Source organism: Pipistrellus hanaki (genome assembly GCF_964339955.1).
Source record: "Pipistrellus hanaki genome assembly, chromosome: 20".
Lineage (NCBI taxonomy): Eukaryota > Metazoa > Chordata > Mammalia > Chiroptera > Vespertilionidae > Pipistrellus > Pipistrellus hanaki.
The window spans coordinates 2,269,438-2,291,729 of NC_140522.1; the positions used below are offsets into that span (position 1 = coordinate 2,269,438).

At 54.3% G+C, this 22,292-nt stretch overlaps 2 protein-coding genes and 1 long non-coding RNA gene across 10 annotated transcripts in view; 1 reads left to right on the top strand and 2 right to left on the bottom strand.

The window, feature by feature from the left end:
* On the bottom strand, positions 1-15,441 carry ABCB10 (ATP binding cassette subfamily B member 10). Its single transcript, XM_084868704.1, has 13 exons — positions 14,652-15,441; positions 9,731-9,931; positions 8,558-8,760; positions 7,669-7,803; positions 6,976-7,122; positions 5,689-5,824; positions 5,096-5,191; positions 4,769-4,978; positions 4,487-4,566; positions 3,467-3,647; positions 2,483-2,526; positions 2,268-2,302; positions 1-1,812 (listed from the first exon to the last, which is right to left on the bottom strand). Exons 1-13 carry the CDS (start codon positions 15,136-15,138, stop codon positions 1,581-1,583), a joined length of 2,187 nt encoding a protein of 728 aa, XP_084724830.1. The 5' UTR covers positions 15,139-15,441; the 3' UTR covers positions 1-1,580.
* Positions 9,949-19,701, top strand: LOC311614198. Of its 2 annotated transcripts, XR_014793598.1 has the most exons (3): positions 9,949-10,349; positions 10,384-14,603; positions 18,070-19,701. It is a non-coding gene; the product is annotated as an uncharacterized lncRNA (long non-coding RNA). The 2 variants fall into 2 exon arrangements; XR_014793597.1 differs by having other exon boundaries at positions 9,949-14,603.
* The window catches only part of TAF5L (TATA-box binding protein associated factor 5 like), an 11,755-nt gene continuing 6,183 nt past the window's right edge, over positions 16,721-22,292 (bottom strand). For 6 of the 7 annotated variants that reach the window (XM_084868719.1, XM_084868720.1, XM_084868722.1 and 3 more), the window contains exons 4-5: positions 21,189-21,937; positions 16,721-20,503 (exon numbers count right to left, since the gene is read on the bottom strand). In XM_084868719.1, the coding sequence (XP_084724845.1) occupies positions 19,706-20,503; positions 21,189-21,937 (1,547 nt within the window). In that variant the 3' untranslated portion in view covers positions 16,721-19,705. The remainder of the gene's footprint in view (positions 20,504-21,188; positions 21,938-22,292) is intronic. The other variant, XR_014793587.1, reaches the window with a different exon arrangement.

Consider the following 22,292-nt stretch of genomic DNA (forward strand, 5'->3'; position numbering starts at 1 on the left):
TAAAGTTCACTATAAATTTTAATCCACGATATAAATGTTACCTAAAGACACGCTGCATATCTTGTGTTAGAAAATACACATAATGATCAAGTTCGGTTTTGTGAGTCCTTCAATGGCCCAGACTTCCCTCACGCCCACCTCTGTAGCTGCTCAGCCACACCGTCACAGCGCTCTGAGCCAGGACAAGTGAAGTCTGTACAAATGATGGTGACAGATGTACTGCCCACCAACCCAAAACACTCAGTTTGCACATTCATGAATGAATTCCCTGATGTAGAAGGAAATATAGGACTCCATGCTTATCATGGAGTCGTGGATTCCTCTTCCAGTCTAACCGGGAAGCTAAGGACTGCTTAGTACAGGACAAAACTTCCATCTGAATTAACTCAAGGCAGTTACTTCTTAGGTGTGGTGTCACCAATGCAGAAAAAAACCCCACTTTTTTCTTGAGGCAAGAGCAAATGATCAGCACTGACGGGAAATTTGGCAAATCTGGTGGCTGTCAGCATTGCTTTATGATTTCTGAGGTAAAGGAAACTATAGTCGTAAGTAGAAGAAAAAGTTATTAACGTCCTCTTTTCAAAAGACTGACGAGTTCTCAAGGTTTCTTGGCATTCTGTAGAATAGCAAGAACGTCTAAACCTTCTTCAAATGCTTTAAGCTTGAAAATGATAGCTACATCATTCGGATGTTAGCCTCATCAGGTGACATTTCAAATGTATTTAAGTAACTGAGAAAAGGCTGTACAATTTGGGCTAGGGCTTATACATGTTTAAAATCCAATTTTCAGAACGTGCCTTAGGCAACATCACGTAAAATTCATCTTTACATCTTTCTGGATGATGCCTGGCAGTCCACGCCTCTTTCCATGGGGCTCACGGAAAGAAATGTGTGAGCAATGCAAATAGAAGTTTTCCTGGAAAAACCACACACACCCACACACAGCCTCGACAAGAGGGACATGGCCTCCTGAGCTCTCACGCCTCTGAAGATGCAGGGGAGGGAGAATGTAAACGCCCCCTTCTCGCCAGGAGACAGTCACCGGCTCTGTATATGACACCCAGGTTCACTCCATGAGATGAGGATAAAATAAATGGTGAGGTTTTCATCTTCTATGACACAACTCAGTACCATTCCACCCAAGAGGGCAGAATGCTACCGAGAGAATTACACAGTGATTGGCAGACTGGCCTAAAATAATTAGGCTTTTAAATTTATAATTCCCTTTTAAAATTGTCATTTGACAACAGCTTCCATCTCGAACAGCAGGTAAAAAAAAAATTAAAAAAATGAGGTGCCATGCTGTATGAAAATATCCCAAGATAAAACAAAGTATAAAACCTGAAAATAACTTCAGTGCTATAGACATTTAGAAAGTTGTAATTATTAAAACTCTGGCTGTAAAGGTCTTGAGAACAGGTTCATCTCAAAAACAATAGTTTATATACTTTGGGAAAAATAGGCATATTTCAAAGAACTTGAAGTCTGATTTAGATTCCATACCATCTCTAAGAAATTACCCCCTGCAATGCTGTTATGTCTTAAAGTCTCTCGTATTCCCTTTGCCAGCAATTGCTTCTTTATGTGGAAACGAAGCTTTGTTTGTTCATTAATTTCCGGTATATCCCGTCGGGTTTGGCAAGCAGCTCTTCATGTTTCCCACACTCGATGATTTTCCCTCGGTCCAGAACGGCCACCATGTTAGCGTTCTTGATGGTGGACAGACGATGGGCAATGATCAGCACGGTTCTTCCTTCCATGAGCCGGTCTAGAGCTTCCTGCACCAGGTACTCGTTCTCAGCATCCAATGCGCTTGAGCGAGAAAACAGAGACGTCAGGGCCGGGCAGACTGAGGCCCATGCGTTCGCTTTACACACACACACACACACACACACACACACACACAAACAGCGGCCCTGCGCTAGCAGTGGGCGTTCACTAGGGTCAAGGTCACTTCTCAGGCCTACATGACATATCTCCTAGTCTAACCAGACTATCAAACAGGAAGCGGGGCCTCTACATTCCCGCAGAACCTGTCACATAGGTAGAAGCTGGTGGCAGTGATCAGGGATGCATCACACACGTGTCTGAACTGGAGCTCCAGCCCTCCCTCCAGCTCAGCCTGCCCTGCCTCCCGCTGTCACTCACTCGGACGCCCTCACTTTAAAGCAGGGACGGGGCCCTGGCAGCGGAATGCTGGGACATAAGGGAAGCTGAGTCTTTGGAAAAGGAAGCTTTACACAGTCACACAGCGCTGACAGCCTCACCTGGTGGCTTCATCCAGGAGGAGGATTCTGGGATTCTAAAGAAGGACAACCATGGAAAAGAAAACATATTTTTATTAGAAAAACACCCATTCCCAGGAATGAAGACAAAGGAAGTATGGTGCACGATGCAACACGAATGAAGCTTGAAAACCTTCTGCTCAGTGAGTGAGTCAGACGCGAAAACAGAACCACCGCCCCTGGGACCGCAGGCTCACCTTCAGCAGCGCCCGGGCGATGGCGATCCGCTGCTTCTGCCCACCTGAGAACGACAAGGGGGTTTAGTGCGGAGCCCGAACAACAGGCCTGGGAACGGGCTTCCTAAGAAGGGCTTCTCTCAGGCAGTCCTCGCTGACACAGATGGCAGGACTGAAACCTGTTTTAAAATACACTCCCTCCTCGTTAACCTCAAAATGCATAGTGACAAACATTATCCTAGCTGACAGTAACCGAGGTGTTTGATTGCCTCCCACATGCCCCCAACCAGGGCTAGAAGCCTGGAGTCAAACCCAGGACCCTTCAGTCTGCAGGCCGACACTCTATCCACTGAGCCAAGCCGCCTAGGGCTGTGCCAGGCATTTTCTAAATGCATGACATGTATTATCTCATTTAATCTTAAAACTCCTATGAAGTAGATGCTATTTCTATTCCCTTTGCACTGGGCACAGGAGAAGCTGTGCGAGCTGGTGCGTGGCAGAGCTGAGGTCTGCACCTGCAGAGGAAGGGCCAGCAGGGGGGCAGGGGCCCAGTGCCCACCGATTCCTCAGCAGAACGTGCAGAGGATGGGAGCAAAGGGCATGGGAGGTGCTGGGCCTCCACCCACGATTCCACCTCAGAGCGTCACCCGACCCTTCCTTCCTCCCTCAGGTCATTCTCTTTCCCCAGCCCAGAGAAGAAACTGGGACATACAGTGGTTTGTGTGCACGTATGAAACTGGAGGTAACAGAATAAATCACGCTAACCCCCCATTTTTAGCCCTGGCCGGTGTGGCTCAGTGGATAGAGCATCGACCTGTGGACTGAAGGGTCCCGGGTTCGATTCTGGTCGAGGGCACATGCCTGGGTTGCAGGCTCCATCCCCAGTGTGGGGCGTGCAGAAGGCAGTGATCCGTGATTCTCATCCCTGATGTTTCTCTCCCTCTGCCCTTCCCCCTTCCTCTCCGAAATCAATAAAAACACATTTGAAAACAGAACGGCAGGCACCTGAGAGGAGGACGCCCTTCTCGCCGACCACGGTGCTGAACCCCTGCGGGAAGCTGCGGATGAACCCAGTGGCGTTGGCGACCTCCGCCACCTTCTCCACCTGCTCGGCAGTCACCGCAGAGGGGTCCTCTGCCCCGTACGCAATGTTCTCAGCGATGGAGCAAGAAAACAGAATTGGTTCCTGCAAAATGGAAAGGGGACATGTTTATCTCACATTTCAAGACAGACTTCACACGCCTGGAGACCACGGAGCTCACTCAGCGCAGCACTTAGATCTCAGAGACTATTCAACTGCCCCCAGCAGCACACGCTTTCTTGGCTCCACTTCTTCATTCCTCATGAATCACCCAGCAGCACTGACCTCATCATCTGTAGCTCCCACCCCCCTGCAGGGAGCGAGATCCCAAGGCAAAGGCCTGCACGGCGCTCAGCACACAGTAGGCGCTTCATAAATGCAAGCTCCCTCTTCTCGGGAGTCGTGAGGCCCTGGGAGGCCACAGCCCCTCTGCATTTTCCGCGGCCTGCCTTCCACCGAGGACATTGCTTTTTAACATGTACGCAACCAGCCCTGGCTGGTTCGGCTCAGTGGATAGAGCATCGGCCTGCGGACTGAAGGGTTCTGGGTACGATTCCAGTCCAGGACACATGCCCAGGTTGCGGGCTCCATCCCCAGTGTGGGGCGTGCAGGAGGCAGCTGATCCACAATTCCCTCTCATCATTGATGCTTCTCTCTCTCCCTTTCTCTCTGAAATCAAATGAAAATGTATTTTAAAAATAAATAAAAAATAAATTTTAAAAAAGTCAGTGCTTCCACGGGTTAGAGTGCACGAGGTCCTGAGAAACAGCACTGCTTACAAACCTACGCCCCCTGCCATGGGCGACCAGCTCAATGCGTCTGCAAGCCGCCCCTCCTCCTTCCCCGAACTGTCCCTCCTTTGCTAAACTCACGACCAAGCGAAGAGCGAGCGACCAAAGCAGCTTTAAGAGAACAACACAATATAAGCCACCCCTTCCTCCTACCTGACTGACGGTCCCGATCTTGGATCTCAGCCAGACTGGGTTCAGCTGGCGGATGTCACGACCGTCCAGACTGATGGCCCCTGTAGGGGAAGGAAAGCACTGGTCACGGGGCCGCCCAGGCGCGTAAACACAGTCTGGTGGGGAGGTCAGGCCAGTCTCTGGAGCATTTTGAAGTGGAAATAGGTTTGCATCCCAGCCCTTTGCACAATGGAGCCCTCTGGCAGGGCACAGGCGTGAGACAGCCCCGCCCACCAGCCCGCCCTCCACGGGGAGGACCCTCACCTGACAGGGGGTCGTACAGCCGCAGCAGCAGGGAGACCACCGTGGACTTGCCAGAACCACTGGGGCCAACCAGCGCCGTGACGGACCCCGCGGGGATGGAGAGGCTGAAGTCCTGGAAGATGGGCACCTCCGGGCGGGCCGGGTAGGAGAAGTGCACGTTCCTGAACTCCAGGGCACCCTGGAAGCTCTTCTCGTTCAAGGTCAGCCCCTCTGAAACGGCAGACGGAGCACCCTCGCTCAGCGCAGTGAACGCAGCTCCCGCCTTCAGGCAGGGCAGGGAGCACACCTGTCGGCCCCACGGGAAAGGACCACGCACTGCAGACCCACCATTGAAAGGCAGCTCCGGCCTCCTCTCCAGCAGCTCCCAGAGGCGGCCCCCGGCGCCCAGGCCTTTCATCAGCTCCGAGTAGAACGAGCTCAGACCTGCGGGGAGAGGCGCACATCCGCCACTGGTGGGGGCCACAGCCGCCGCTGCCCCATCCCGCGGGGCGAGGTGACAGCGTGCGCTTCACATAAGACCTGCTGCTTTCGAAGAGGGACCTCAGGCAGCTTCCTGGGCTCCCAGGACCAGAACCCCCATCTCACACCCTCGTTCTCCTTCAGCTCCTCCTCCTCAGATTTCACTGCTTTCTAATAAGGATTTGGTGGCTGGTCAGGGAGTTTACAAATATTATACATATGGCCACACTCATCAACCGCTGAATTCAAAGCACAGGGCTACAGAGGAAATTCTGCCTAGCCCAAAGCATAACAACATAAACAAAATACATATAAGGTTATCCCATGCTTAAAGGGAAAACATTCTAGCACAGAGTTCTTTCGGGTGCTGAGAGAGGGGCCAATAGGAGAGTGAGTTTCCCTTTCAGACACTAGAACCCGGTTTTCCGCCTGAACGGCCCACGCCTGGTTAGATCATATACCTCCGATGCTCAGTCCAACCCAGAAAGCGTACATGAGGAAGGAGGAGAGCTCCCCCACGGTCATGTGGGCGCCGCCCATCAGCAGCCCCCCTTTGTACAGCACGGCGAGCACGATCAGGTTCCCCGAGAGCCCGGTCTGCGAGGGAGGAAACACAGAAGTCAGGTGGGAGGCGAAGACCCAGACAGCAGACAGCAAGACCACGGCCTGGACCCCTTCCTGCATCTAACGGTCACAGCCAGGCTTCCCAAACTATTACGGTGCCCTCTGAATGTCAAACGAAGACGTACTTTCAACAGATTGCAATATTGAAAGAAATCATCTCATCAACACAGAAACCCAGAAGCTGAGTCACCCTTCAGGTTCCCATTCCACTCTTATCTGCTCAATTTGCAAAAGAAAAAAATAACATGAAGGATTCCTTTGCTCACTGGAGGCAGTGAGCACATGACTAACATGTGTGTTCACATAGTCTCCATGGCGGGCCAGGAGACTGGAACCCTAGATCTCTGATCCACCTTGACGGGTCAGATGTGGGGCTCTTGGGGGGTCTTCTCTGGGCCTGTTCCTCACCTGTTGAGTCCCAGCCATTATGTGTCACCTGTGAAGTTCTATCCAGACTGAGGTTAGGAATCGCCTCCAGGGTGAGCTCCTAGCTCAGTGTCCCACGTGAATTCACTGTGATCAGCTTTCGGGCACTTCCTTCTGGAAGTGCTGAGGGTGTGCTGGCCAGCCCTCAGTGGGCTCCCACTGCTCGCATCAGAAGACGCGGGAACCTGTTCTAACAGACTGCTGGCCGCCCGTGTCGTTTCTGTTCGACAGGTCTGGAAGGAGCGGACAGTCTGCCCAGGGGACGCTGAGAACCAGTGCCTGATCCCACAGTGTCCGGTCTCCTTGCCCACTGCCTTTTCCTTCATTGCATTTACTGGTTTCTCCTCTTTCCAAAAAATACTCTAAGGAAGACAGCTCTTTGTCTAGAGCACATGTGTCAAACACAAGGCCCGTGGGCCAAATCCAGCCCGCCAGGCCTTGCAATGTGGCCCTCACCGCGCTGTCATCACTGCACTCCGCTGTCAGTTTATGACATTGTCAGTTTATGACTGTTCAGTAAACCATTCGGCCCGCGATTTAGGCTGGATTTTAGATTTTGGCCCCTTCTCTGATTGACTTCGACACCCCTAGTCTAGAGGTAGAATGGACTCACGGTCTACTTATGGCCAAAGTCACAGGATAGAAATCTCTCCCAGTGAAGCCATCCTCCTTCTTCCTTCCCATCACGATGCACTTACTGCTCCGAAGAAGCCGGCCCGAGCAATGGCCTCCTTCCTCGCCAGCTGCAGCACGAAGTCCACTTTGCTGGTGTACTTCTTGATTTCAGTCATTTCTTTCCCGAAAGCGCGGACAGTTCGGATGTTTCCGATGCGTTCCTCGGCTAGCTGGGAGAACAGAGACACGTCACGGGGAGAGGGGCAAGGCCACATGTCAAGAGTTCTGGAGGCACAACTGACACAGAAATATATCTTCATGCAGAGAACAAGATTTATAAAAGGGACAGGTTCCAAGATATTAATAATGTTAATTGAAAGGCAGGCTTACGCGTGTTATTTTTTCCCTTCATATTTTCAAACAGAAACATAGATGGTTTTGCAACATAAAAATGTAACAATTATTTTTAATTTTTAAAGAAGAAACTCTGGGACAGCATTGCAAAGCTGCCGTTATTCATTAATGGAGATCAGAGTGTCACCCAGAAGGTGTTTGGGAAATATGGTTAGCTTTCTTGCAAGAAGTAGTGATGGGAAGAAGAAAGAAGCAGATCCAGTTATGTTGGATCTATCCTGACACGTGGGCAGTAATGCAGTCTAGAAGGCAGAGTGTTTTAGTTCGGACGGAAGGAAAAGTGAGTAGTTTTTGCAAAGTCTGAGCACGTCGCTCAGGGTCTGTCCCCGCTCAGCGAGGACCGTGCCCAGGCGGGGCCGTACCTGAGTGGCTTGCGCCAGGGAGTCCTGAGTGAGTTTGGTCAGTTTCCGCAGATAGCGCCCATACACCACGGCGAGCATGGACACTGGAGGCACCACACTCAGAACAAAGGTGGCCAGATGAGGCGAGACAAAAAACTGTCAGAACAAAGCCAAAAGGCGTCTGTTACACAGAGAAGCAGGAACTCTCACACCCGTGTAGGTGAGCGTGTGTGAGTGTGTGTGTGTGTGAGTGTGTTCCAATGAAGAGACAGGCTGCACTGGTGGAACTTTCCATAAAACCCATGATACTGAGATGCCGCACAGGAGCCACGTGACCCAGAGCTGCTGCAGACAGGGCGGGAGCCTTTGACCCCGCTGTCTGCACCATGGGGTTCAACGACAGAGAAGGGGAGCAGGGCGGGAGTGAGGGAGAGGCCCGCTCTGCTCACGCTGTGGGACCGCGGCAGGAATCCTGTGCCCGGAGCCACGGTCCCACCGAAATGACCAAGACGACACAGAGACCAAACAGACCTGTGACGGGCAGACGCATGACGGGCGGGAGACATAACTGACAAGGGTAAGAAGCGTTACAGCGTTCCCTGGCTCAGTGGCCGGAAGCACGTGGATCTGACAGCTGGACCGGCTCAAAGAGGAACCAGCCGACCTCCAGAGTAACCTGGGGAGTTCCTGTCAACCCCGCCATTTGGAGATCGTCGTATCTTAAACGGCACTAGCACCTCTTCAGCAAATTACTGAAATCTGCCAAATCTCATTTGCACAGGAAATAGTATGATCAGAACAAGGCTCTTCTAAAATGCTGAGGAAAAGGAGCAGACTGCAGTGTGAAGTAATGGACAGAACAATCAATCGTTCGTTCGTTCATTCATTCATTCAGAGGGGGCCGACCTACCATCATGCCGATCCCGACGGAGGCCTGGGCCCCAGCCCGGAGCCCGTCCGAGAGGTTTTCCGTCACCGAGCGGCCCAGGAGCGCGGTGTCCGAGGACAGGCGGTTGATCAGCTCGCCCGTGCGCGTCTTGTCGAAGAAAGCCACCTCCTGCCTCAGGACGGAGGAGAACAAGGAGGCTCGCAGCCGGTTCACGATGCGCTGCCCTGCACAAGCCAACGGGGGAGGGCCGTGTCAGCCAGGGTCCCCACCCGACACGCGGCGGCCCGAGGTCACCGCCTCTCTGCCTGCAGCCTCCGAGGCTGGGCTGCTGCCCTGTTGACCCCTGGGGACACTCGCCCGGGTCCTGGCAGCTGGGCAGGAAGCTGCCGGGAACGGGCATTAGTCTCTCTTAGCCAGTGCAGCCTGGAGGCGGAGGAGAGGCTGCAGGGACCGTGTAAACACAAGGGGACCGAGAGATCCTTAGACTATTTACACAGACGCTTTACTCCAGTGACTGCTCGAAGGCTACCTGTGTCCCTTCCCGGCAACCTTTTCCGTATTGAACTTCCAAATGGCAATGACTGGTTAATTATCCACCGGGTATTTATTTTATCAGCTAAATGGCAAGCAACCGACGTAGAGCTGGGCGTCCGGGCGCTGTCATGACTGTGGCGGTCGCCTGCCTGTGAGCCAGCTGGCCTGACGCAGACACACTGTCCAGGCATCGCCCAGCTCCCCCTGGAGGGAGGCCCCGTGCCAGCCTCCAACCTCCCGGGAGACAGACGGCTGTTCCCGCCCAGCCCAATCCAAGTCACGCAAAAGAGGCTGAGGAGAGGCGCTGAGCTAACATAAGCCACAGCTCCCTAAGCCATAAGTCCCTACTGATCGCTGTTGATTTTTTGAATATATTTGTATTGATGTCAGAGAGGAAGGGAGAGGGGGAGAGAGTGAGTGAAACATCAATGATGAGAGAGAATCACTGATCGGCTGCCTCCTGCACGCCCCACCCTGGGATCGAGCCCACAACCTGGGCCGGGAATCGAACTGGGACCTTGTGGTTCATAGGTTGACGCTCAACCTCTGAGCCACACTGGCCAGCCCCCCTACTGAATGCGATGCAGAGAGAGAAGCCCGGGGCCCGCAGCACACGACACCACGTGGCTGCCCTCGGGGCTCCGGGCGCGGGGCGCTGACCTGAGGTTTGCATGAGGTAGACACGGACAGCGTTGGCCGCCGCTCCGCACAGGAACACGCCGCTGAGGGTCAGGCAGAGGCGGGTGAGGCTGCTGGTGTAGTCCCCGGTGGGGTTGGTGTAAATGACGTCAATGATCTTCCCCAGGAAGAAGGGCGCCGACATGGTGATGACGCTGGACACGGCCAGGAAGCCGACCGCGGCTGCAAGACACGGGCAGCGCTCAGCTCACGGCCGCGGGGAATGGTCGTCCCTCCAGCTCCCGGACCCGACTGCAGGAAGAACCCATGGGTCTTGGGACAGAATCAGTGGGGTGACCACAGGGAGGGGCTGACCATGCCCTGCATCACCCTAACCTGACCCCCCTACCCCCTCACTAGAACCCCAGCGCTACCCCGGCCCCTCCTTCCTGCCTCTTGACCTGGGTGTTCGTCTCAGATGGCATTTTTTCCTACATTCATGCTACCCTTTGCCACGCCGTGGCATCTAACCGTAACCTAGTTTCTAGCTCCAATTATGCAGGGAAAGCTCTTGATGAGTCTAGAATGCCCACAGGTTAAGTCAGCATGGGAAGGCAGTAACAGGTAACAGGCCCTCGTCACACACGGGACACGTCCTGTCGTCACATCCCTGCTTTTGGTGGCCAAGCATGGAGGCCGGGCAGGGAAGGAAGTGAAGACACGAGGGGCTGAGAGACGAGCAGGAAGTGGAGGATGTCGGGAGCTGGGCAGGTTCACAGAGGACTCGGCAGAACAGAGGCCTGAGCCCTGGCAGGTCTGGCGCAAGGCCCAACCGTGAGCGTGTGCCAGGGAGCGAGGCGCCTGTGCCACACTGGACTCCAGCGCCCGCAGGCATGTCAGGGGAGCCGGGCCATGGAACGTAACATGTTCTGTCCCACTGAAAAGAGCATGCCTGCCATGCTGTCTTCATGGCAGGGTCAATGGGGGAGAAGAGGGCATATACTAGTAAGAAAGGTTTTTTAACAAAGATTTTTTTCAACAATAAAGATTAAAAAAAAAAAGAGAGTAAAGGAACAGGTAAAATGAATTCTAGCAATACATTGTATTTGACCCAAACTATCCAACAATATGGATCATGATAAAAAGTATCAATATGTAATCCAACAACATGTAATCAAGATAAAAAGTATCAATACTTTACTTTCTTTCATACTAAGTCCTTTCCAAATCTCGTGTGTATTCTACACTTGAAGCAATGCACCGAATGTCAATGTTCTCTTTGAAATACGGGGTTTCCCGGCAGGCAGACGCTCCTGGCTTTCTGGAGGGGTCTCTCCACGCCTGGGTGCAGCTGCAGTGTCCTGGCCAGCACCCATAGCCTGTCCATTTTGGTCCCTTCCCGGTCTGTCTTCATAAAATCTAACTACAGATGCAGCCAGAGCTCCTGGCGGCCATCGGGTTCCAAGAACGGTCCTAATCTAAAGCCACACACACAGCCCTTATCGGGAATTAAAGCGAGAGGCGCCCTCCCAGGCCTCCCCCACACCCCGCCCCCCACAGTTCCCCAATGCACATGGGGGGGTGGAGGGTGGAGGGAATGTACCTTCCACAGGGTGACTAGGAACCGGCCTGGGAAGTGTGGGGAGGCAGCTGCTCTGCACACCTCGGCCCATCACCCCAAGGGCCTCCGGCTGGCAGCCCCGTTAGAATCTCCCAGGAGCCCCAGGGGCCCGCGGCTCATTGAAGGCCCAACTCGATGCCCCTGTTCGCCGCCCGGCTCCCCTATCGCCCAGGTGCAGCCGAGGGCTCTGACCGATGGCTCCTATCCCGTCAGCCCACACGGGCTCCGGGGGAGCCCCGCATCTGAGACTCCCCGGCCCTGAGACTCCCCGGCCCAGGTGATAAGATGAGGGGTTATCAGGGGAAATGCCGAGGGCCACAGCTGCAGGGAGATAGCTGCGCATCCATCCCTACGCCCGGGGCGACGGGGTGGGGGCAGAGGGCAGGGCAGGGAGACATGTCAGACAGGAGGTCCCGGTACAAATGACTTCAGATCAAAGTGTCCTGGCCAGGTAGCTCAGGTGGCAATTTCGCAAATTGCTGCAAACGGTTGAAAATACCGTTATTCAAGTGGGTAGCTGAATTTTTTAAATAGTTTCTTTAAAAAAAAATATTTGTTTCTCTAAAAGTTAACACGTGGATAGTGGAATTCCTTCTCTTCAACTGAGTTTTCTTTGGTCTCTCGATTAAAAAGCACACACACACACACACACACATACACACACACACACACACACACACACACACACAACTGCTTTCTATCTCCAGCATGTGCCAACCTCGGGGACTGCTCTCAGGAAGATAAGTTACAAACTGATGATGACCCCTCACTTCCTCTGAACCCCACTAATGCTGGCACCCAGGCTGGCCCAAGAGATCTTATCGGATGAGTTCCCAGGAAACCAGATGTCCTAATAAGAGGTTTCTGTCAGATTGCCTCATAAGATACCGTATGTGTATTTATTATCTGTTTAAAAATATATTTTTAATTGGTGTATAACGCAATTTACTTCCTCAAATTCTGTGTTCACAGTTATTCAAGGTGGCATATCAACAAAGCTTTCCTTCTTTAAATAAAAGGAGGTACAGCTCTTGCTGTGGCTAGGGCTGTCTTAACATATCAGTGTGGCATGTGTGGGAACCAGAAAACCGTCCTGACATGGAATACCTCGGAAACAAAATAAAACCGTGTTCCCATACCCTTGCTCCACCTGCACGGAGAAAGGGGCCACCCCCGGAGGGCTCAGGGGCTCTCCAGTTAGGCCTCACCCTGGGCCTGGTCCCACCGGCATGTATTCCGTCATCGAAGGCACTCTGCGCCCTGCTCTGGGCCCCACGCTGAGAACTGGAGGGGGACAGCCACTCGCCCAAGCAGCTCAGTCCACGAGCTCCTCGTTTCAAAACTTTCCCTTTCTTAAAATACTTTTATTGATTTCAGAGAGGAAGAGGGAGGGGGGGAGAGAGAAGCATCCATGATGAGAGAGAATCATGGATCGGCTGCCTCCTGCACGCCCCAGACTAGAGACTGAACCCGCAGCCCGGGCATGTGCCCTGACCGGGAATCGAACCGTGGCCTCCCGGTTCCTAGGTCGATGTTCTAACCACTGAGCAACACCGGCTTGGCAAAAGGATCTTTATCTCCATCAAAGCCTACACGGGACCAAGTGAGGAACGAATCCTCTTTGCCCCCAAGCTTTGACAGGGGGAGGTAATGTTCCCCAGGAGACTGCCTGCTCCCCAGCACCAAGCCCCAAGTCACCAGCCACTGTTTGGAGGCCCCTTGCTAAGGCAATGGTTTTGCAGCAAAGAATGTGGGGTGCTCACCCGTTTCAAGTGTCTCCCCAAGAGCCTCACAGGCCTCTTTCCAACCCTCAGCACAGACGCACTTGCATCTCCAGTCATGCAATCATTTCTCTCATGGGAAGCCCCAGCAGGAACAGAAACCGCGTTTCTCTCTGCTCTCCAAGGAAACCCACAACTAAACAAATGAAGATTTCTGCCCAACCAGCGTGGCTCAGTGGCTGAGCCAGGACCTGCCAATCAGAAGGTCACGGTTCGATTCCCCGTGTCTGGTTTGCTGCCTCAAATCCCAATGAATCTCTCTCATTCATGTTTCTATCTCTCTCTCCCTTTCCACTCCTCTCTGAAATCAACTTTTAAAAAAGGAAAGAAAAGAAAGATTTAGAGAAACCTAAGAAATGTGCATTTAAAGCTTTCTCTAATTAATGCCTAAAAACGAGGAGCTACAGAAAATTGTCTTATCTGGATTTTGTTTTCTAAAAGTGTTCCTTCTCTTTATAAAAATTACTTTTGATTTAATTGGGTTGTGACCTATCGTTTCTCAAAACGTCTGGAGTTTATTGATTTATCTTTTATTTTGTTGTTAATCACCTGAAGATATTGTCCCATTAATTTTGAGAGTGAGAGAGACAGACAGACAGACATTGATTGATTGGCTGCCTTTGCCCAAGCCACATCCATAGCTGGGGATCCAGAGCCTGCAACCGAGGTACCTGCCACTGACCAGAATCGAACCCGGGACCCTTCAGTCCCCCAGGCCCACGCTCTTCCCACTGAGCCAAACCGGCCAGGGCAAAACTTCTCGAGTTTATATACATCAGTCATCCGGGCCAGGATTGAATGCTCTGAAAATAGCAAAGCAACTCCCTCCCCATCACCGCAGGGGCAAAAATCCATGGGACAAATGGGAAAAGCTTAGATGGTTACACTTCACCTGGCCAAAACCCACTGCTCTAGTAACCCTGCCTAAATAAAGCAAGTCAGTGTGAGCGCGTAATACAGAGCAGGTATGTTTTTGGCTCGAGTTTTAATTTGTAAAAATAAGAGATGTGAGCTCTAACCGGTTTGGCTCAGTGGATAAAGCATCAGCCTGCGGACTCAGGGGTCCCAGGTTTGATTCCGGTCAAGGGCATATACCTTGGTTGCTGGTCACATCCCCAGCAGGGAGTGTGCAAGAGGCAGCTGATCAATGTTTCCCTCTCATTGATGTTTCTAACTCGCTATCCCTCTCTCTTCCTCTCGGTAAAAAATCAATAAAATATTTTTTTTAAAAAAAGAGAGAGATGGGGAGGACGGGGAAACCCGGCTGATTCGCAGAATGCTGGCAGCGCCCAAGAGCGGCAGACCCGACTTTCACCACGCCGCGCTCCTCGGATAACGAACAAACCATCGTAAAGCGAATCCTAAAGCAGGTGCCCAGCTAACCCGACGCCTGCTGTGGGTTGAGTGGTTCCGTCAAGCGCTTCTGGGTTCAAAACCCCAAGGAAGAGGTCACCCTGCCCTCGCGGGGCTGCAAGGGCAGGGTCCCCGCTCGGGGGCCGGGACCACGCGCCGGGTAAGGTGCACCGGCGGGCGGGGGCGGGAAGAGCACGGGGAGCCCTACCTGCCAGTCTCCGGCGCTCGGGGTACGCCAGCCCCAGCAGCTTCTGGGCCTCCGAGCGCCCGGCCGCCGCGGGGCGCAGCCGCGAGTCGTCCCTCGGAGCCGCCGCGGCCTCGGGCACCGCCGGTCTGCGCCGCCAGGCCTCGCCCCCCGCGCGGGCGCCGCCGGCTGGGCCCCCGGAGAGCAGGGCGCGCGGGAGGCGGGGGGTCCCGGGGGGCCGCGCCCGCAGCAGCAGGAGCCGCGCCAGACCCGCTCCGCCGCCGGGACCCCCGCCGGGACCCCCGCCCGGGCAGCTGCTCGCCCAGCAGCGCAGGCTGCGCGCGGCTCCCGCACCCCCAAGGGAGCCGGGCCCGGCGCACCAGAGCCGCGGCGGCCCCAGGCCGGTCGGCAGCGGCCGGGACACGGGGGCGCGGGCGGCCGGGGTCCACGCGAAGGTGAGCGGGCCCCGCCTCACGAGCAGGCGCAGCGGCCAGGCGAGCGGCCCGCGCATGGCGCCGCGTCCGAGTGGAGTGTCTGCGCCCGCCCGGCCGGCCCCGCGCGCACAGAGCCCGAGGACCCTCCCGGCCCGGCCGAGCGGAGGGCGTGCACTCGGCGCCGCCCGCCGCCCCGCCCGCTGTCACCCGCCGTCACTCGCCGCATCGGGCCGGCGCCCCAGGCGCCCGCCCCGGGCCGCGCCCCTCGGCCGCACCCGCCCTCTGCCCGACCCGGGCGCCCTCCTCGCAGCGCCCCCCACCGGGCAGCCGAGGGCCGGCCCGCCGCCTGCCGCCCGCGCGGACTGGGACCCGGCCCGGAAGTGGTGAGCACCGCCACGCCTGCGCACTAGCGCACAGGGAGCTTTTTTTCACGCTCTTCCGTCCACTCTGTTCAGAACCTGGAGCGGCGCGAGCCCTTTCTCACGCCGGCGGAAGGGGCGGGGCGGAGCGCGCAGGCGCGATCACAGGACGCCGGGCGCGAGGATGCAGCTGCAGGACAGCGAGCTGTGCGGGCTGGGCGTGCAGCGAGTCCCGGTCCTCGGGGGCCCAGCGGGAACGGGTCCTGTCACCCTGTGTCCCAGGGCGGAGCCGAGGCGCAGAGACATTGCTGGAGGGAGCCTCGCTGCGGGGCGGCTCCGTTCTGAAAGGCATTGTGGATGGAGGAGGTGGTTGGCGAAGATATCAGTTTATAACCCGAGCTCAAGTGCAAACGCACATGTGGTCCAGGCACTCTGGCTGCTCACAATGGAGACCAAGCCGAGTGCCATGTGTGTTAACACGCGCGCCAGGAAAGCTGGAGGAGGCCTCGTGGGGGGTCGTGGTTGAGGCTGGGGGGGATAGCGGTCCTAGTAATGCGAATTACTATTCCCACTCGAAAATAAGGATAACGTCTCACTACCTTTTTTAGAAATTAGGACAAAATTGCCCGGCCGGCATGGCTCAGAGGTTGAGCATCGATCTATGAACCTGGAGGTCACGATTCGATTTCCAGTCAGGGCACATGCCGGGGTTGTGGGCTCGATTCCCATTGGGGCGTACACGTTTCTCTCGCTTCCTCCCTCTCCGCCCCCCCCCCCCCTCAAGTCAAAAACATACTTTAAAAAATTGCTTGGCCACTGAGAAGGGCAAGAAATCTTCTAAGGTGTGCTTGGAGAAAAAAGAAGCAAAGCTCTTAGATATGAATGGATTCGTAGTAAAAATAAAAAAATAAAAAAATGGGACAGCAAAGCCAGGGAAGGTTTCGTGTTAATTCTGAGGCAGCAAGCAGAACTTCAAATCCTGCCCCCAGAAAGACAGATCCCTTGGCCAAGGCATGGTTGTGCCAAGCAGTGAAATCTGGCCCTCCGTGAATAGAGGCTTCCTAGGTTTGTTTAGTGGCTGACAGGTGTCAAGTTCAGAAGGAACTTCTTTGGATGGAAACTTGAGAGCAGCTGGGATTACCTCCAGGTCAGTTCCACCTGTGGGTTCTTGTCTTCTCTAAGGGTGACAAAGGAGCTCATGGGGACAGCGGCACAGGAAGGAGGCAAACAGCCTCGCCAGCCTGTGGCCCGGCCGTAGAGTGAACGGACACATTTCCAAAACATGCAACTGAAAGCCAAGTTGAAGTACAGACTAAAGGTTTTAATCCATATACTTAAATACCAATCTGGGCAACAGCAAAATGAGAAGCCTACATACTCAAAAAAAAAATACCCCCCCTTTTTTTTTTATACAACCAAGACATTTTTTCTTTTTAAATACAGGAATGAAACAAATGAAAAACTAGTCTCCTTAGAAGCTAGACCTTGAATTTAAAAACTTTTCACTGTTTCCTGTTTTCTCTGTTCAGGACTTTCCTTGGTCATTAATTCTCTTTCTTCCTTTCTGCCAGTCTATGCTAAAATCAAAATTTACAATCAGATTTACTGAGCCTGTCAGTGTTAAGATATTTCGGCTGTCCCCAACCCACCCCATATACACATCACAGATCTATCCTTGTGGTTCAAAATAACTGAATATTCTAAAGTTTCTTTATTCCAGAAAAATAAATTATATAGCTTTTTTTTTTTAGGCTTTCGGTTATTTTCAATACAAAATGGTAGCATCACCCATAGGACTGAGTGCTCTGAAGAGGAAATAAAACTGCAGAGAGCAACCTGGAGGGGGCGCCCACATTCTCTGTACACCCTGTGGACACACAGACACCCCCGCCCCCCCAAAAAATACTATTTCAAAGATTTGGGGGAGAAAGTTGTGAGGAGCGTTCTAGAAAGTTTGATGACCCCACAATAAAATGAGTTCACAAAAAGGAGAGAAAAAAAAAAAAGGCCAAATATGCAAATCATTAAGAGCTTCCATTGTAATCACGAAGTATATACATGATCGGAAAGGTGAAGCCGGGCCAGCCTATTTCTGCGTTTAATCAAACAAGTTCTGCATTAAAAATAACAAAACAAATGCAAAAGCTTCCGGATGATCGCTATTTCCACTTCGGAGAATGATTCGGTCCAATTGGAGAATTTCATTCTTTCCAGCAACACGCCGTACAATCCATCCAGCAGAGGGATTCCATTCCAGGCTTTTCCTGCAGGCCACGTGGAAGGTGATACTGTCTTAAGTTGCCAAAGGATCCTTCTTGCAATGTCTCAAATATATATATATATATATATTTAAAATATATCTTATTGATTTTTTACAGAGAGGGAGAGAGATAGAGAGCTAGAAACGTCGATGAGAGAGAAACATCGACCAGCTGCCTCTTGCACACCCCCTACCGGGGATGTGCCCGCAACCAACGTACATGCCCCTGACCGGAATCGAACCTGGGACCCTTCAGTCCGCAGACCGACGCTCTACCACTGAGCCAAACCGGCTTCGGCTCAAATATATATTTTTATCTATAAGAAACATGTCCTGTGAGTTAGCACCTTGGGCTCAAGTAAAAAAACCTGTTTGTTTTTTTGGCACAGAATTCTAGAGTCTCCCTCGACAACCTCCTGGCAGTTCTCGGGTCCTGGCCAGAAGAAAATCACGCGTCGGAAGTACACTGTGGAAATTCTGGCGTCACTGACATCTTGGACCGAGTCCTTTCCCTGGAAATGGTTCAATGAATTAGTTTGAGTTCATTCAGTAACACCCCTGAGCGATTCCATAACGGTGTCTTCAGAGGAGGAAATGACATAGAATCTCACCAGATAACTCTGGATGGCGATACAGACGTAGTCTCTGGTTGGCGGGCGGCAGTCGGGGATGCATCAACGGTATTAATCGTGATCGGTGGTCCACGTGATTGGAAGCAAGCTGAGCAGCACAGAGCGGATCAGGGTGCCCCTCCAAGGGGCTTGGTCCGGCCTAGGCCCTCGCTCCCCCTGGAGAGAGGCCACACCTGCCTCTCCTCACAGCTTAAATGAGATGCCAACACTTTTTTCTTTTTTGGGAAACTAAATACATTTTAATAGAAAACAAAATACAAAATAACTCTTTTTCGGGAAGAAAAAAAAAAAAAAAACACCAGAAAGATTTAATCCTTTTTTCCCACCAATCAGACCTCGCGTTATCCTGGGGGTGGGGGTCGGGGTGGGGGTTAGACGTGTGCATTCGACTTAACAGTTTGTCTCACAAAGTGTCCGTCAAGCTGCTGTTTCGATGCAGGAGGCGGGAGCAGTGACCTCAAGGAGCGAAAGGCCACAGCTCTGCCTCTGGACTGATCACCTCACATTATTTCCATTTCTTCCCGACATTTCGGGGGGTGTGGAGGGAGGGGGGCGGCGCTTGTTCACAGAAGTGAGCCAGGAGGTCTCGCTTTCCCACCATCACTGCACGAGTCCGAGGCTTCCTCCCCTGGATGCACCCGCTTCTAGGAACCCTTCGGGTGACCCACCTGTCGCCCAGAAGTCCTCCCTTTCCCACAAGACACTGCGCCCCCAGAGCCCTTGAATTCCCTGAACCTCAACATGCCAAGCATCAGACCCAGTGCCAGGAGCCAGACCTGAAGGTGGAGAGCAGGGAGGCGCCTCTGCCAGAGCCAGGCTTCCCCTCCTCCATAATAATAATAATAATAATTACTATAATTACAATAACAATATTAAAAATCCTGCTCTCTGTCACGGGAGAGGAGCGGCCTTCCCAAGGATGACCCTCACCCGCCCTTCCTCGTCCTGCGTCCCCACCCCTGCCTTCCCGCCAGAGGCTGTGACCTGCGACCTTCCTGGGACCAAAGCGGGGCCCCGGCCGGTCAGGTCAGCAGCATCATGACTCCACAAAGCGGGGGGAGGAGGAGACAGACAGGAGGTGCTCTCGAGGTTGTGTGTGTGGGGGGCATCTTTGGAAGAACGTACCCCCTCCCCTCCAGAGCATCTCCATTCTTGATCTCGAGTCCGCTCATCACCACCACCACCACCTGTCCGTCTTCCCTCCCCACCCCCGTGTCCTAGACACTTGGGGGGGGGGGGACTGAGGAAGGGGTGAGGGACACGGGGAGAGGCGGGGAGTCTTTCACAGTCAGTCAGTGATTCGATCGGAAGATGCAGCCCGGAGCCCTCGCCCCACGGCCGCCCGGTCCGTCACCACGAGGGTTAAAAAAAAAAAAAAAGAAAAAGAAATCAATCAATGTTCCTGATTTTCCTGCGTGATGCCCGTCACCAGGAGGAGGTTGCAGGCCATGAACTGCACGCTCAGCACGTTGCTCATCTGGCCCGTGTACACGCCCACCAGCTCGCCGGACGAGCCGTCGGCGGCCGCGCTGCAGAAGCTGTTGCGGATGTCCCAGATGCGCACCGAGTTGTCCATGGACGCCGAGGCCACCAGGCTGCTGTCGGGGCTGAAGGCCAGGCTGGTGATGTTGTCCGTGTGGCCCCGCAGCTCCTTGTAGAGGCTCCCGGAGGCCAGGTCCCACAGCTTGAGCCGCTGGTCCTCGCCCGCCGACGCCAGGTACTTGCCGTTGGGGGAGAAGGCGAGCGACAGCACGGGGCCGCGGTGGCCCGTGAACAGCCGCACCGAGTTGCCCTGCTGGGCGCTCCACAGCCGCACGGTCTTGTCGGTGGAGCCGGTGGCCAGGTAGTTGGAGTTGGGGTGGAAGCGGACGCAGTCCACGTCGGCCAGGTGGCCCGCGTAGATCCGCAGCGGGTACGTCCGGTCGAAGGACCACAGCCGCGCGGTGCGGTCGTGGGACCCGCTGGCGAAGTACAGGCTGTAGGGGCTGATGTCCAGGTCCCAGACCGGGTAGGCGTGGCCCTGGTACAGCACAGTGTTGGTGAAGGTCCCCAGGTCCCAGTACCGGATGGACATGTCCTCGGAGCAAGACAGCAGCCCCGAGCTGTCGGCCAGGAAGCGCGTGCTGTACACGGGCCCGCAGTGCCCCCGCAGCGTCTTCATCTCGGTGCCCGCGGCCTCCTCCTCCTCCTCCTGGGCCCCAAAGGGACAGAAGAAGAGATGGTTAGTGGTCTCCGTGGGACACAAAATCCGGGGGTTGGGGGTGGAGGAATCTGGCCACGCAGTGCATATCCTATAGAATAAAAGGCTAATATGCAAATTGTCCCCTCGACCAGGAGTTCGACCAGCAGGCAGGCCGGCCAACCGCCCATGTCCCCTCCTCCTGGCCAGGCTGGCCGGACCCCACACCATGCACGGATTCATGCACGGGGCCTCGAATACACACACACACACACACACACACACACACACACACATTTTAAATTTATTTCAGAGAAGGGAGAGGAAGAGACAGAGACAGAAACATCAATGATGAGAGAGAAACATCGGTCAGCTGCCTCCTGCACCCCCCCCACTGGGGATGTGCCCGCAACCAAGGTGCATGCCCTTGACCAGAATCGAAGCTGGGACCCTTCCGTTCGCAGGCCAACACTCTATCCACTGAGCCACACCGGTTTTGCCAAAATAATAATTTTCATCTCTTCTGAGGTTAGGCATGGGCATAATTCAATGGCTGCAGGTTACCCGGCATTCATTTGCTATCGGATGAGGGTTCGAAGTCAAGAAGCCCCTTCTCGGTAAGATCAGTCCCGTCTGGAAAGAACATTCTAAGCAGACGCGCGAGACAGGCGCAGGGAAGGGAGAACGCCACCCCTACCTCCTCTTCCAGGACGTCGCAGGCCAGGCGGATGCGGGACACGTCCACCTGGTGCGGCTCGGCCTTCAGCTTCTTGGACCGGAGGCTCCAGAGCTTGATGCAGGAGTTGTCGAAGCCGGCCGCCAGCAGCTTGCCGTCGGGGGAGATCTCGGCAGCGTTGAGCAGCTGCTCCGTGTGGTAGAAGGCGTAGAAGCAGATGGTGGTGAGCGAGGGCGGGCCCTCCTTGACGCGCCGGATGCTCTCCTGCAGGACGTCCAGCGCGGCCTCGTTCTGCAGGATCGGGCCGGGCACGTCGGCGGGCTCCAGGCCGCTGCCCTCGCCCCGCGAGGAGCCGCCCCCGCCGCCGCCCCCGCCGCCGCCGCCGGCGTAGAGCTGGTAGTCGGTCCTCTTGGCGGGCTGCACGTCCAGGTGGATGTGCAGCGTGAGGACCCGGCACAGGGCGGCGTTGTTGTCGCTCTGGAGGTAGCGGATCAGGTAGTGGTAGCTGTCCTCCTGCAGGCGGACCACGTACTTGTTGTCCAGGAAGGCGCGCAGCTTGAGGTTGGACAGGATGTCCTGGAGCGTCTGCGTGGCCTGCAGTTGCTCCACCACGTCCTTCTGGCTGGCGTTCTGCAGGAACATGCCGTGGAAGCGGCTGAAGAAGCTCTCGGCCGTGCTCTTGGGGCTGTTCTGGACCAGGTGCAGGTGGAGGTAGACGAAGAGGGGGTACAGGAGGGGCATCACTTCGTGGCTGTGCTGCGAGTCGGAATCTGCAACGGAAAGGGGGAGGGCTCGACAGTCAGCATCATCGCCCCGGCACACAACACGGGGTCGGGACCCTATTTTCTTATTTATTTTAAATATATTTTATTGATTTTTTTTTTTTACAGAGAGGAAGGGAAAGGGATAGAGAGTTAGAAACAATGAGAGAGAAACATTGATCGTCCGCCTCCTGCACACCTCCTACTGGGGATGTGCCCGCAACCAAGGTACATGCCCTTGACCGGAATCCAACTGGGGACCCTTGAGTCCTTAGGCTGATGCTCTATCCACTGAGCCAAACAAGTTTTGGCTATTTTTTATTTAAAATATATATTTTATTGATTTTTTACAGAGAGGAAGGCA